This window comes from Parasteatoda tepidariorum, unplaced genomic scaffold, assembly GCF_043381705.1.
Source record: "Parasteatoda tepidariorum isolate YZ-2023 unplaced genomic scaffold, CAS_Ptep_4.0 HiC_scaffold_1484, whole genome shotgun sequence".
Lineage (NCBI taxonomy): Eukaryota > Metazoa > Arthropoda > Arachnida > Araneae > Theridiidae > Parasteatoda > Parasteatoda tepidariorum.
In genome coordinates, this window is record NW_027261411.1 from 1 (window position 1) to 12,204 (window position 12,204).

A 12,204-nucleotide genomic window follows, 5' to 3' on the forward strand; every position below is an offset into this window, starting at 1 on the left:
GGGCAACTTATAGAGGGGGTAGGTCATTGCTTACTTTTTCGTTTCCTGCATCATGTTGCTATGTATTTAAAAATTTTTTTTACTTGACTTTAAAATTTTATTTAGCAAATAGTCAAATGAATATCTTAAGAAATTTGTTTAAATCTGAATGAATTTGTTGCACATACATAATTCTAATATTTAACTAACTTTTTAAAAAAATATTATTTCGTTAGTTATGCATGTGAAGTGTTTAATAAAAATAATTTCTTAAAATATCAGAACACGAAAACATGTAATTTGAAAATTGCAACTGGAAGAGCAACTTTTCAACTAACACACCCGCTTTCAATGAATGAATGAGAGAAATGGTCAAAAGCTGACCTCCTACAGTTTCCCCAGATGGTCAATTCACAAAAGGGTTTAGATTGGCTTTTTACACTATTTCACCGAACAAGTGAAATTTTAACATACATTGCAGAATGACAGAAAATTTTCTGCATTTTTTTCCTGGTCAACTTATGAGGGTTTTAGAATTGAATTTCATAATACTCCTAGACAAAATTGACTTATTTCAGTGGTCAACATACAAGATAGACAAGTGGTCAAGTTACCAAGGTTTTGCTTCTTTATATTATGTAGGAAAAATTCTGTTCTTGATAATTGAGGTCAGTTTATGCAGATATCCAACTTACAAGGGTTGTCAACTTTGCAGGTTTCACTGTAATTCCTTTAATCAAAATTTTTATAAGTATGTATAGATGTCTGTTCAAAATTTTTTAGCAGACTTTTAAACTTTTAACTTCTTAAAATTTAAAAACATCGCTTTTCATACTTATTTGATGTTTTCTGTTACTTTTGTTTACTTTTTTTGAAATTGTTTTACTTAAAAAAAAATATATATTAGCATCATTTTTTTTATCTGTAAGAAGACTTTTTTGTTGCTTGTTCTTTTTATTTTTATAGGTATGTATAGATGTCTGTTTCAAATTTTTATTCAGTATACTATAAAAAGTGGATGATTGAAGGAAAGACTGTTTTATCTCAACTAATGTTAATCAAAATATGCTATTAGTTCAAATATACCACAAATGCTATTATAAATTGCTTAAAGCTTGTTGTAATCAATCAAGAGTAAAGTTCGCTGTAATTGGTAGAAAATAAAGCATATCGTAATCAATAGAAAGACTTGGCAACAGTTATGAAATTATTAGTTTTTTGCAAAGGTCTTGGCATGATTTAGTTATGAAAATCTTAATTCTTAGTTGTGTTTTAATTATTTTTGTTGTCATTTATTTATCTTTTTGTAAGAATCAATAGTATATCTTTTATTTAAAATTATTTATGAGTGGCAAGTTTAAACATAACAAATAATTAATATAAATTTGGATAATCTTTTTTTCATTTATTCTATACAAAAATAATTATAAATGATGTTTTTAAAACTAGTATTAAGTTATGAAAATTTTTTGTGGTTCATATAAAAATGAATGGTTTTGTGTCTGAAAGATTTTATGGAAATGATAGTTCATAAATTTATTTATTTTGTTTTCTAACTGTTATTTTCCTTTCTGCCTGGAAGGTTGAAAACATAACTATTGACAAACTTTTCGTATAATCTGTTTTTTCTCCCTCTAAATAGCTGTAAAAAATTTTTAAGTTACAAAATTTTTGCAGTTTAATAAAGTATGGTATACATCGTGAATACTTCTTGGCATAATTTAATTTGACAAAAAAAAAAACATATTTTTATTTGCTTTTCTAACTACTAAGTATGGTTTTGTTTAATTTTTATTTTTATTTTGAACGAACATAATGAATAATATACTTCATTTATATTTAATTTAAATATAAAATTTTTTGAAGCTTGTAGAAAATTGTTAGCCATATGCGAAAAGGAAACTTTACGTTCTGTTGTTAACTCAACCATTAAATGCTTTTATTTTTGTAGGTGCCTTATCATTTCATGTTCGAAGACGACCTGCTGATTACCAGCCTAGAAAAAGGAAAAAAAAGTCTAAGCCAACTAAAACGGATGGCAGGATGATACAATTGAAAAAATACCCTACCTCCTTGAATTGAATTCTGGTACTTATATCAAAAAATAATATCCTAATTTAAGGTTGTTTTCTTTCTAATGAAAGAAATTGATATAGATCCTTATTCCTTAACATTATAATTGTTTTTTGTGAAAATATTAACTAAATAAATACAAATACTAAAATTTTTGCCTTTTTGTTAAAAAATTTTTTGGGCAAAATTTTCATGCCTGGAATTGGCGGAATTTCCTACAACACCAATGAAGCATGAAGTGTAATATTTAATTAAGTCACTATTGTTTTTTAATTTAACTTTTGAATTATAACTACAAAATCGTTCTTATTCCTTATTAAATGTCTTAAAACGTAATTTTAAAAGAATTTAAATAATTTAACAATCGATGCTAATGGCAATGTTTATTGTTTTGAGATTGTGTAGTTGATCAAGTATATGCGTTATTTATAGTTTTTATTCTGGAATGATTATTAGAAGCTTTGAACTTACCCATCAAATTAAAAATTTAAAATGCTTAATTTTTAACAAGACAAAGACAAATTTTTAACGAGTTTTTTTTATTTATTTATTTATTTATTTTTTAAATTTAGAAAATTGTTATTAGGATGGTAAAAAGTGGCAGTTGGATCAATTGACATTTTTATATTGTTTATTGTCTTGCAGTTAAACTACAAATTACATTTAATTATTAAAATCTGAACAGAAATAATTTTTTTTATGACATTTTTAACTAATGAATGAATAGATCTGCCCAAGGCCTTATGCATCAATGTATTCCTAGAGTTAATTAAACTAAAAAACTGTATATTCTTTACTATATGTTTTTAATAATCAACTTTAATAACTCAATTTTCAATCTGAATTATTAAAGTTTTGAATGCATATAGTTAAGTATTTCTGTAAATTTGGCGGGCTTTGTTAAACTGTCATAAAAATACCAAAAAAATTATATTATGCACTATATTTTATTTTGATTTAATAATTCTTAGAATTCTAAGAAATTGCAATCAATAAATGAATTTAAATTTATAAATTTTTTTTTTAGGATTTAGAGTTCCATTGGGCTATGAGGTCTTATTTCCAAGATGCTGGTCAAAAGGTAGCTACCAAATGCATAAGGATTGCCAGCACAGCAACTACATCAGACGTAATCGAAACATTAATAGAAAAATTCCGTCCAGATGTTCAAATGCTTTCTATTCCTGAATATGCACTTTATGAAATTAATGAAAATGGAGGTATGTATGGAAATGAAGGAAAAATAATTATTTTATTATTTTTTTTAATAAAAAAGAATAATGTTTTCTTCATTGTTATTTTCAATGTTTTTTTTAATGTTTTTCAATGTTTTTTTCCATTATGTTTGCAGGGGAGAGGAAGTTAAAAGGAGATGAGAGGGTCCTTCTTGTGCAGCTAGACTGGCATAGAGATGACCGAGAAGGGAGATTTCTTCTTCGACGCATGGATGAAAAGTCCTACGTATGTTCTACTTAGTTACTAAAATATATACCTATCAAAAAAAATTAAAAGAAAACATTTATCTGTATTTTTAAATAATTATGGATTTCTCATTTTTTAAATGTTATAGATCTTACTTAACTGGATTTAATTAAGAATTTAAAAATTTTTGCGAAAAGTACAAATCTTTAAGGATTTTTTGAATATTAAATATGAAAGGTGTCAATTTATAGGTATATACTAATTTTCCGTCTTTCTATTGTTAATGTCTTTTTCTAATTTTAAGAATACAGAAAAACAGGACTTTTTGTTGAAAGTGAAGTTAGCATTTTTGAGTTCGAATATTTTACGAATTATTGATTTAAAATTTAGTCTTATATACTTTATTTAAATTTTTTGACAAAATTTTCATGCCTGAAATTGGCGGAATTTCCTACAACACTAATGAAGCATGAAATGTAATATTTAATTAAAAGCCACTATTGTCTTTTGATTTAACTTTTGAATTATAACTACAAAATCGTTCTTATTCCTTATTAAATGTCTTAAAACGTAATTTTAAAAGAATTTAAATAATTTAACAATCGATGCTAATGGCAATGTTTATTGTTTTGAGATTGTGTAATTGATCAAATATATGCGTTATTTATAGTTTTTATTCTGGAATGATTATCAGAAGCTTTGAACTTACCCATCAAATTAAAAATTTAAATTGCTTANTAGTTTTTTTTTTTTTTTTTTTTTAATTTAGAAAATTGTTATTAGGATGGTAAAAAATGACAATTGGGTCAATTGACATTTTTATATTTTTTATTGTCTTGCAGTTAAACTACCAATTACATTTAATTAAAAAAATTTTTTTTTGTTCAGATTTTAATATTAAATTTTTTACTAATGAATGAATAGATCTGTCCAAGGCCTAATGCACCAATGTATCCCTAGAGTTAATTAAACTAAAAAACTGTATATTTTTTACTATATGTTTTAAATCAATAAATGAATGCCTCAATTTCCAATCTGGATTATTAAAGTTTTGAATGCATATAGTTAAGTATTTCTGTAAATTTTGCGGGCTTTGTTAAATTGTCATAAAAATACCAAAAAAATTAAATTGTGCACTATATTTTATTTTGATTTAATAATTTTTAGAATTCTAAGAAATTGCAATCAANCAGATCCTATTTATAATTTTTTTTTTTTTGTTTTTTTTTTTTAGGATTTAGAGTTTCATGGGGCTATGAGGTTTTATTTCCAAGATGCTGGTCAAAAGGTAGCTAATAAATGCATAAGGGTTGCCAGCACAGCAACTACATCAGACGTAATAGGAACATTAATAGAAAAATTCCGTCCAGATATTCGAATGCTTTCTATTCCTGAATATGCACTTTATGTAATTCTTGAAAATGGAGGTATGTATGGAAATGAAGGAAACATAATTCTTATATTATTTTTTTTAATAAAAAAGAATAATGTTTTTTTCATTGTTATTTTAAATGTTTTTTTTACCATTATGTTTGCAGAGGAGAGGAAGTTAAAAGGAGATGAGAGGTTCCTTCTTGTGCAGCTAGACTGGCATAGAGATGACCGAGAAGGGAGATTTCTTCTTCGACGCATGGATGAAAAGTCCTATGTATGTTCTACTTAACTAAAATATATACCTATAAAAAAAAAATATATATATATAAATAAAAAAAAACATTTGTCTGTGTTTTTAAATAATTATGGATTTCTCATTTTTGAAATGTTATAGATCCTATTTAACTGGATTTAATTAAGAATTTAAAAACTTTTGTGAAAAGTACAAATTTTTAAGGATTTTATGAATATTAAATATGAAAGGTGTCAATTTAGTGCCGTCATCTTTCTAGCGTTAAAATCTTTAGTTTTGGAATCAGTGTTATTTGCAATATTAGAAATAGAAGAATTATAGAAATTGAGGATTTAATTTAACTGCTTGAAACAGTATTTTTTTTATTGTCTGCTAAGTTAATTTAAGTCTGATTAACCTGTTTACTAGATGAGCTTCTGGAGTTCTGAGCTCAAGATTCATAGAATTTCAATTCATTCTCACCTGAGATTTAACAATAAAGGCAGTTTTTTAAAAATATATAAGGCCAAAATTTGAGACTCTGTATAGACTATAATATTTAAGACATACCTTGAAGTTGTTTATCAAATTTTTTTTAATGCTTTTAAACTGAACCTTATGTATCTGTTTAGTTTGAAGGAAGGTGAAATATTTTTAAACTTTATTTTAAGCAGGAAAACTACTTACAGCTTGCAAATTTGATAAACTGTTACTGGTTAAAATTTTTTTTTTCTTTTTAACTTTATTTGAAAATTTTATGCAAAATAAAATTTCTACAGCAAATAGATTTTTCTTCTTCAAAATATCCTGGTTTTAATTTCATATTTGTATTTCAGATCTCTAGTATAGATGCTTGTGATAATGAAAATTTCAAAAAAAAATTATCTAAACGTGAGAAGAAGAGGAAAGAAAAGCGAGAGAGACTGAAGGTTTTTATTTTTCTCTTTTATATTTACTTTCATATCTGTTAGCATATAACTTTTCTCAAATTTTGTAACTTTTTATTTTGCAGTTGTTATTTTATGTATTATAATTCTCCTAACTTGTACAAAAACAAATTATATTGTAAAAATAAAAAAAAGATACAATTTGTCCCACCTTTTGTTAACTCAAATTAGATCAAATTGTATGCATAAAAAAGAATTAGGTAGGTTTTATATTAAGAGTTAGTGTTCAATGACTAAATATAATTTATAATTCTGTTAATTAAAATTCTGTTAAATAAATAAGCATTTAATATAGTCTAAATAATCCCTTCCCTCTTTGCTGATCCTGAGCTATTTGCGTTTTATCTTTTTATTTTAAAATTTTATTTTTAAATTGCTCTGTGACCACCTTGATTCTACTAAGAGTTTTGTTCAGTGCAATTAGTGTTTATTTATCAACAACTTCTTTAAAATCTGTAAAGAATTAAGTTGAGTTGTAATCTTTAATCAAGAACATTCAAAGTTCTACATAATGTCATTTTTTGAATTTATTTGTTTGTTTTCTCAAATTTATTAGTAGCTTGTTAGAGTAATAATCACTTTATGGCTTCTTTTCATCGTCTAGAGGTCTATCTGATCAATAAGCAGACTTAAATAAAATGAATTACTTACCGTGATCACAATTTCAATTAAAAAACTTTTTGCAAACAATTATAATAAACTCTTAGATATTGTAATACTAATTAACTATTGAAACTTTGAAAAATCTCCGATTTTTTTCCTTTCAAAAATGCCTTTAATTTTTTGAAAAACTTTACGTTGATTAAATTTAAGGCACACTGGTATTTATAATAAATAGAATGTCATAATCACGGAAAAATGCGACTGTGCAAAGCACGGAAAGAAATTCTGGTGTAATCTCTGCAAGATAGACCTGTGGGTTAAGATTAGGAAATTTTGACTATTTATCTTTTTAAATGAGTATTACTGAAAAAACTTTCTGCTATGTTTGTAAATTTAAAAATATTGACTGCAGGGTAAAATAAGGAATTTTAGACCATTTTTTGTTTATAATGAGTGATACTAAATAGTTTTCTGTGATGTTAACAAATTACATTTGTGATCACATGTTCATGTATATTATGTTTTAGCAGATTTTTACTTTATATTTTAACCATCTATAAAAGAATAACTGCTTACAAGTAAACATGTCTTGATCTTCAGTATAAGTTGATAGTTATCTATTGCAAAAAAACTTTCTTGTGTACATTTTGAAATGTTGGCAGCTTTAATTTTACAGTATTATTAGGTTGACTATATATATTTGGATGATTGTCTATATTATGCAAATGAAAGTATCCTTTGTATGTTTACTCCAAAAGTGCTATCCTATTAATTTTTATATTGCAATTGCAGGCTGCTGAAGATAGTAAGAAAGATGGCATAGCTGAGCGACTATAATCTGAACTTCCAGAAACAAGTTTTACTCGATCAATTTCCAATCCATAAGCAGTTATGCGAAGAAGGAGGCAGCAAATATTAGAGAAAAAACTTCAGCAGTTTTGTCAAGAGGGTGGCACTGATGCAGGTAATTAAAAAATTTAAAAAAAAAAAACTGATCTTCAATTAACTCTTTTTCTGTGTTTAATTTTAATATGTATTTTCATAGATGCACTTTTTTTTATAAGAGATAAAAAATTTCAATTAATCAAGTAAATTTATCATAAACTGCTTTCACCAAATATTTTTCTTTGGAAAAACGAAGTTTTGGGAGTCATTGGAAATATTTACGTTGATATAAGAAAAANAAATTACATTTGTGATCACATGTTCATGTATATTATGTTTTAGCAAATATTTGCTTCATATTTCAACCATCTATAAAAGAATAACTGCTTACAAGTAAACATGTCTTGATCTTCAGTATAAGTTGATAGTTATCTATTGCAAAAAAACTTTCTTGTGTACATTTTGAAATGTTGGCAGCTTTAATTTTACAGTATTATTAGGTAGACTATATATATTTGGATGATTGTCTATATTATGCAAATGAAAGTATCCTTTGTATGTTTACTTCAAAAGTGCTATCCTATTAATTTTTATATTGCAATTGCAGGCTGCTGAAGATAGTAAGAAAGATGGTATAGCTGAGCGACTATACTCTGAACTTCCAGAAACAAGCTTTACTCGATCAATTTACAATCCAGAAGCAGTTATGCGAAGAAGGTGGCAGCAAATATTAGAGAAAAAACTTCAACAGTTTTATCAAGAGGGTGGCACTGATGCAGGTAATTAAAAATTTAAAAAAAAACTGATCTTCAATTAATTTATTTTCTATGCTTAATTTTAATCTGTATTTTCATAGATGCACTTCCTTTTATAAGAGATAAAAAATTTCAATTAATCAAGCAGGGGTCTGTTTAAAAGAAATTTGGGTCCGTTAACGGACCCTGAAATCTCAGGATGGCAAAATAGCCTGGTAAAACTTTGTTTCCCACTTCAAGAATTATCTTCAGAGTTGAGACTTACTTCTGCTGTCTAAATGTCCAAGTAATATTCCATCTATCGGCGATGTGTTGCTTAGAAAACATCGCTTCATCTTTTCTAAATGCTTTCTTTTGGATAATAATGTGGACATTTGAACAGCGCTCTTTCCTTCATCAGAGCCGAGCAATATTTTTGAGATATCTCATTCTTCATTTAAGAGGATGGCACAATAGTCTGGTAACACTGTTTCCCACTTCAAGAATTATCTTCAGAGTTAAGACATTTACTTCTGCTCTCTAAATGTCCAAGTAATATTACATCTATCAGCGATGTGTTGCTTAGAAAACATCACCTCATCTTTTCTAAGTGCTTTCCTTTGGACAATACTGTGGACATTTGAACAGCGCTCTTTCCTTCATCTGTGCTGAGTAACATTTTTGAGAAATCTCAGGATGGCAAAATAGCCTGGTAACACTTTGTTTCCCACTTCAAGAATTATCTTCAGAGTTGAGACTTACATCTGCTGTCTAAATGTCCAAGTAATATTTCATCTATCGGCGATGTGTTGCTTAGAAAACATCGCCTCATCTTTTCTAAATGCTTTCTTTTGGACAATAATGTGGACATTTGAACAGAGCTCTTTCCTTAATCAGTATAGAGCAATATTTTTGAAAATTCTCATTCTTTATTTAAGAGGATGGCAAAATAGCTTGGTAACACTGTTTCCCACTGCAAGAATTATCTTCAGAGTTAAGACACTTACTTCGGCTGTCTGAATTTCCAAGTAATATTTAGCCCATTGGCGATGTTTTGTTTAGAAAAATGCATACCTGCCACTGAGTACTCCCGTGGTGTGAAATATGGTAAATTCATTAAGTGAATAATCTGCCTTCAGACGCTTGTGAAGTAATTGGATACGTCATGTAACATCTGCATTATCAAGGTTAAACAAAATCAGTGAACCAATTTTTCTGGCTCTTCAGTGTTATATGTAAATGACGAAAATTGATAGGGAAGAAAGCTAAAAATTGAAAATATGTAAGGAATCCCTGTGAATTAGAATAAAATTTTTTTTGTAAAAAAAATTGGAATATTGAAATGACCCTTCTTTTTCAACTCTAAATTTCTGAAAAAGAAAAGCGGAGAAAGGACAAAAGAAGCATTTATCAGCATTTAAAAATTTTTAATCGAAAGAAAGGAAACAGAAAATTGAAATATTTTATTTAAAAAAAATCTGATGAAAAGGTATATCTTATTTTTTTCATAAAAATTTTAATTTTGGGGGAGAAAAAAAAATTGAAATATTGAAGTTTTGTATTGTGTTTATTCAAATAATTATCTAGGTTTCCGTCATTCGGCTGTCTAAATGTCCAAGTAATATTTCATCTATCAGCGATGTGTTGCTTAGAAAATATCCTCACCTTTTCTAAATGCTTTCTTTTGGACAATAATGTGGACATTTGAACAGCACTCTTTCCTTCATCAGTGCTGAGTAACTTTTTTGAGAAATCTCAGGATGGCAAAATAGCCTGGTAACACTTTGTTTCCCACTTCAAGAATTATCTTCAGAGTTGAGACTTACTTCTGCTGTCTAAATGTCCAAGTATTATTCCATCTATCGGCGATGTGTTGCTTAGAAAACATCGCCTCATCTTTTCTAAATGCTTTCTTTTGGACAATAATGTGGACATTTGAAGAGAGCTCTTTCCTTAATCAGTGTAGAGTAATATTTTTGAAAAATCTCATTCTTCATTTAAGAGGATGGCAAAATAGCCTGGTAACACTGTTTCCAACTTCAAGAATTATCTTCAGAGTTGAGACTTACTTTTGCTGTCTAAATGTCCAAGTATTATTCCATATATCAGCGATGTTTTGCTTAGAAAACATCGCCTCATCTTTTCTAAATCGTTACTCTTGGACAATAATGTGGATAATTGAACAGAGCTCTTTCTTTCATCTGTGAAGAGCAATATTTTTGAAAAATCTCACTCTTCATTTAAGACGATGGCGGCAAAATAACCTGGTAACACTGTTTCCCACTTCAAGAATTATCTTCAGAGTTAAAGCACTTACTTCGGCTGTCTGAATGTCCAAGTAATATTTAACACATTGGCTATGTTTTGTTTTGAAAAATGCATACCTGCCATTGAGTACTCCCGTGGTGGGAAATATAGTAAATTCATTAAGTGAATAATCTGCCTTCAGACGCTTGTGAAGTAATTGGATACGTCATGTAACATCTGCATTATCAAGGTTAAACAAAATCAGTGAACCAATTTTTCTGGCTCTTCAGTGTTATATGTAAATGACGAAAATTGATTGGGAAGAAAGCTAAAAATTGAAAATATGTAAGAAATCCCTGTGAATAAGAATATAATTTTTTTGTAAAAAAATGGGAATATTGAAATGACCCTTCTTTTTCAGCTCTAAAATTCTGAAGAAAAAAAATGGAGAAAGGACGAAAGAAACCTTTCTTCAGCATTTAAAAATTTTTAATCGAAAGAAAGGAAACAGAGAATTTAAATATTTTATTTAAAAAAAAAGTCTGATGAAAAGGTATATCTTATTTTTTTCATAAAAATTTTAATTTTGGGGGAGAAAAAAAATTGAAATATTGAAGTTTTGAATTGTGTTTATTCAAATAATTATCTAGGGTTCCGTCTTCATTATCCATCAAATAAACACTTTTTCAAATGAGGACACACCAATAACTGATTATAAATAGCAAAATTTAGATATCTTCGAAATGAATCGAATGAATCTTCGATATCTTCGAAATGAATGGTCTTCGAAATGAATAAATCTTTTCCAATGAGAAAAAGTTCTAGAGAAATTATAGTAGAATTTTTCTATTGAGTAATTTTTGTTATAAGGAAAAATAATTTCAGTAAAATAAATCCAAGTTAAAGGTTTGTAAAGCATGAAAGTAAATTAAAAGGAATTGTATCAATAAGTAAAATGTGAAAATTTGTTGAATTAATTTTATTCCGTATTGTAAATGAATTCAACGTAAAGTTTGTAAAAAATGTAAATATATAATTGTATATATATATATCTGATAATCTTTAATATTTTTCTGGCAAACCTTTTTTTTAATTCAAAAAGAACAATAATTGGTATCAGATAATACAAATGATTTTGTGACAAATTGACAAGTTCTATGTCTGCTAAATAAATATATCTGCAAGAACTGGATGGAACAAATATCGAGATTGAACAAGGACAGGGCAACTCATGAAAATGTATAGCTAGGGAGAGGATGCTTCTGAGAAATGCTAAAAGGATAGAAATTTCCAGGAGATGAAATGAAATGAAACTAAAACACCGAAAACCGTGAGTATTTGTGTTTTATAGTTTTTTAGTTTACATATTATGTATATTTTTTATATCTTCTAATTTAATAAATATTAATTATTGGATGGAATTGAAAAATACAGCTTTTTCATCATTTTATGAATCAGAATAGACTCAGTGGATGGTTAACTGTATAAAGAAATAAATATAAAAAGTGAGCTTATAAGTATACTATCGCTGCCTAGATAAAGCTGATTTTCTATCAAACATAAGAACATTTTTTTTCCTGCTGAAATTTAGTTTTATGTTACTTTCCTACTGTTCAACAGTGTTGAAAATCTAAACCATGCAACTTAATTGCTAAATATTAATTTTCCTATTTGATAAGTGAAGACCAATGGGAAAGAACGGGTTATG

The 12,204-nt window shown here is 27.3% G+C and overlaps 1 protein-coding gene across 2 annotated transcripts; it reads left to right on the forward strand.

Annotated features, from left to right (window-relative positions):
• The first annotated feature begins 3,083 nt into the window (after positions 1-3,083).
• On the forward strand, positions 3,084-7,738 carry LOC107445864 (afadin). 2 transcript variants are annotated; one of them, XM_043056935.2, is made up of 4 exons: positions 3,084-3,272; positions 3,404-3,513; positions 5,917-6,009; positions 7,423-7,738. In XM_043056935.2, exons 1-4 carry the CDS (start codon positions 3,101-3,103, stop codon positions 7,465-7,467), a joined length of 420 nt encoding a protein of 139 aa, XP_042912869.1. In that variant the 5' UTR covers positions 3,084-3,100; the 3' UTR covers positions 7,468-7,738. The 2 variants fall into 2 exon arrangements, with proteins under 2 accessions (XP_042912869.1, XP_042912868.1); XM_043056934.2 differs by lacking the exons at positions 3,084-3,272; positions 3,404-3,513 and adding exons at positions 4,715-4,901; positions 5,013-5,122 and having other exon boundaries at positions 7,423-7,716.
• The last annotated feature ends 4,466 nt before the right edge of the window (positions 7,739-12,204 follow it).

Excerpts from the sequence above, each read along its gene's own strand:
- LOC107445864 (XM_043056935.2), top strand. The coding sequence starts at position 3,101 with ATGAGGTCTTATTTCCAAGATGCTGGTCAAAAGGTAGCTACCAAATGC. Across the intron at positions 3,273-3,403 it reads TGAAATTAATGAAAATGGAG|GGGAGAGGAAGTTAAAAGGA; the intron begins GTATGTATGGAA and ends TTATGTTTGCAG. Across the intron at positions 3,514-5,916 it reads GCATGGATGAAAAGTCCTAC|ATCTCTAGTATAGATGCTTG; the intron begins GTATGTTCTACT and ends TTTGTATTTCAG.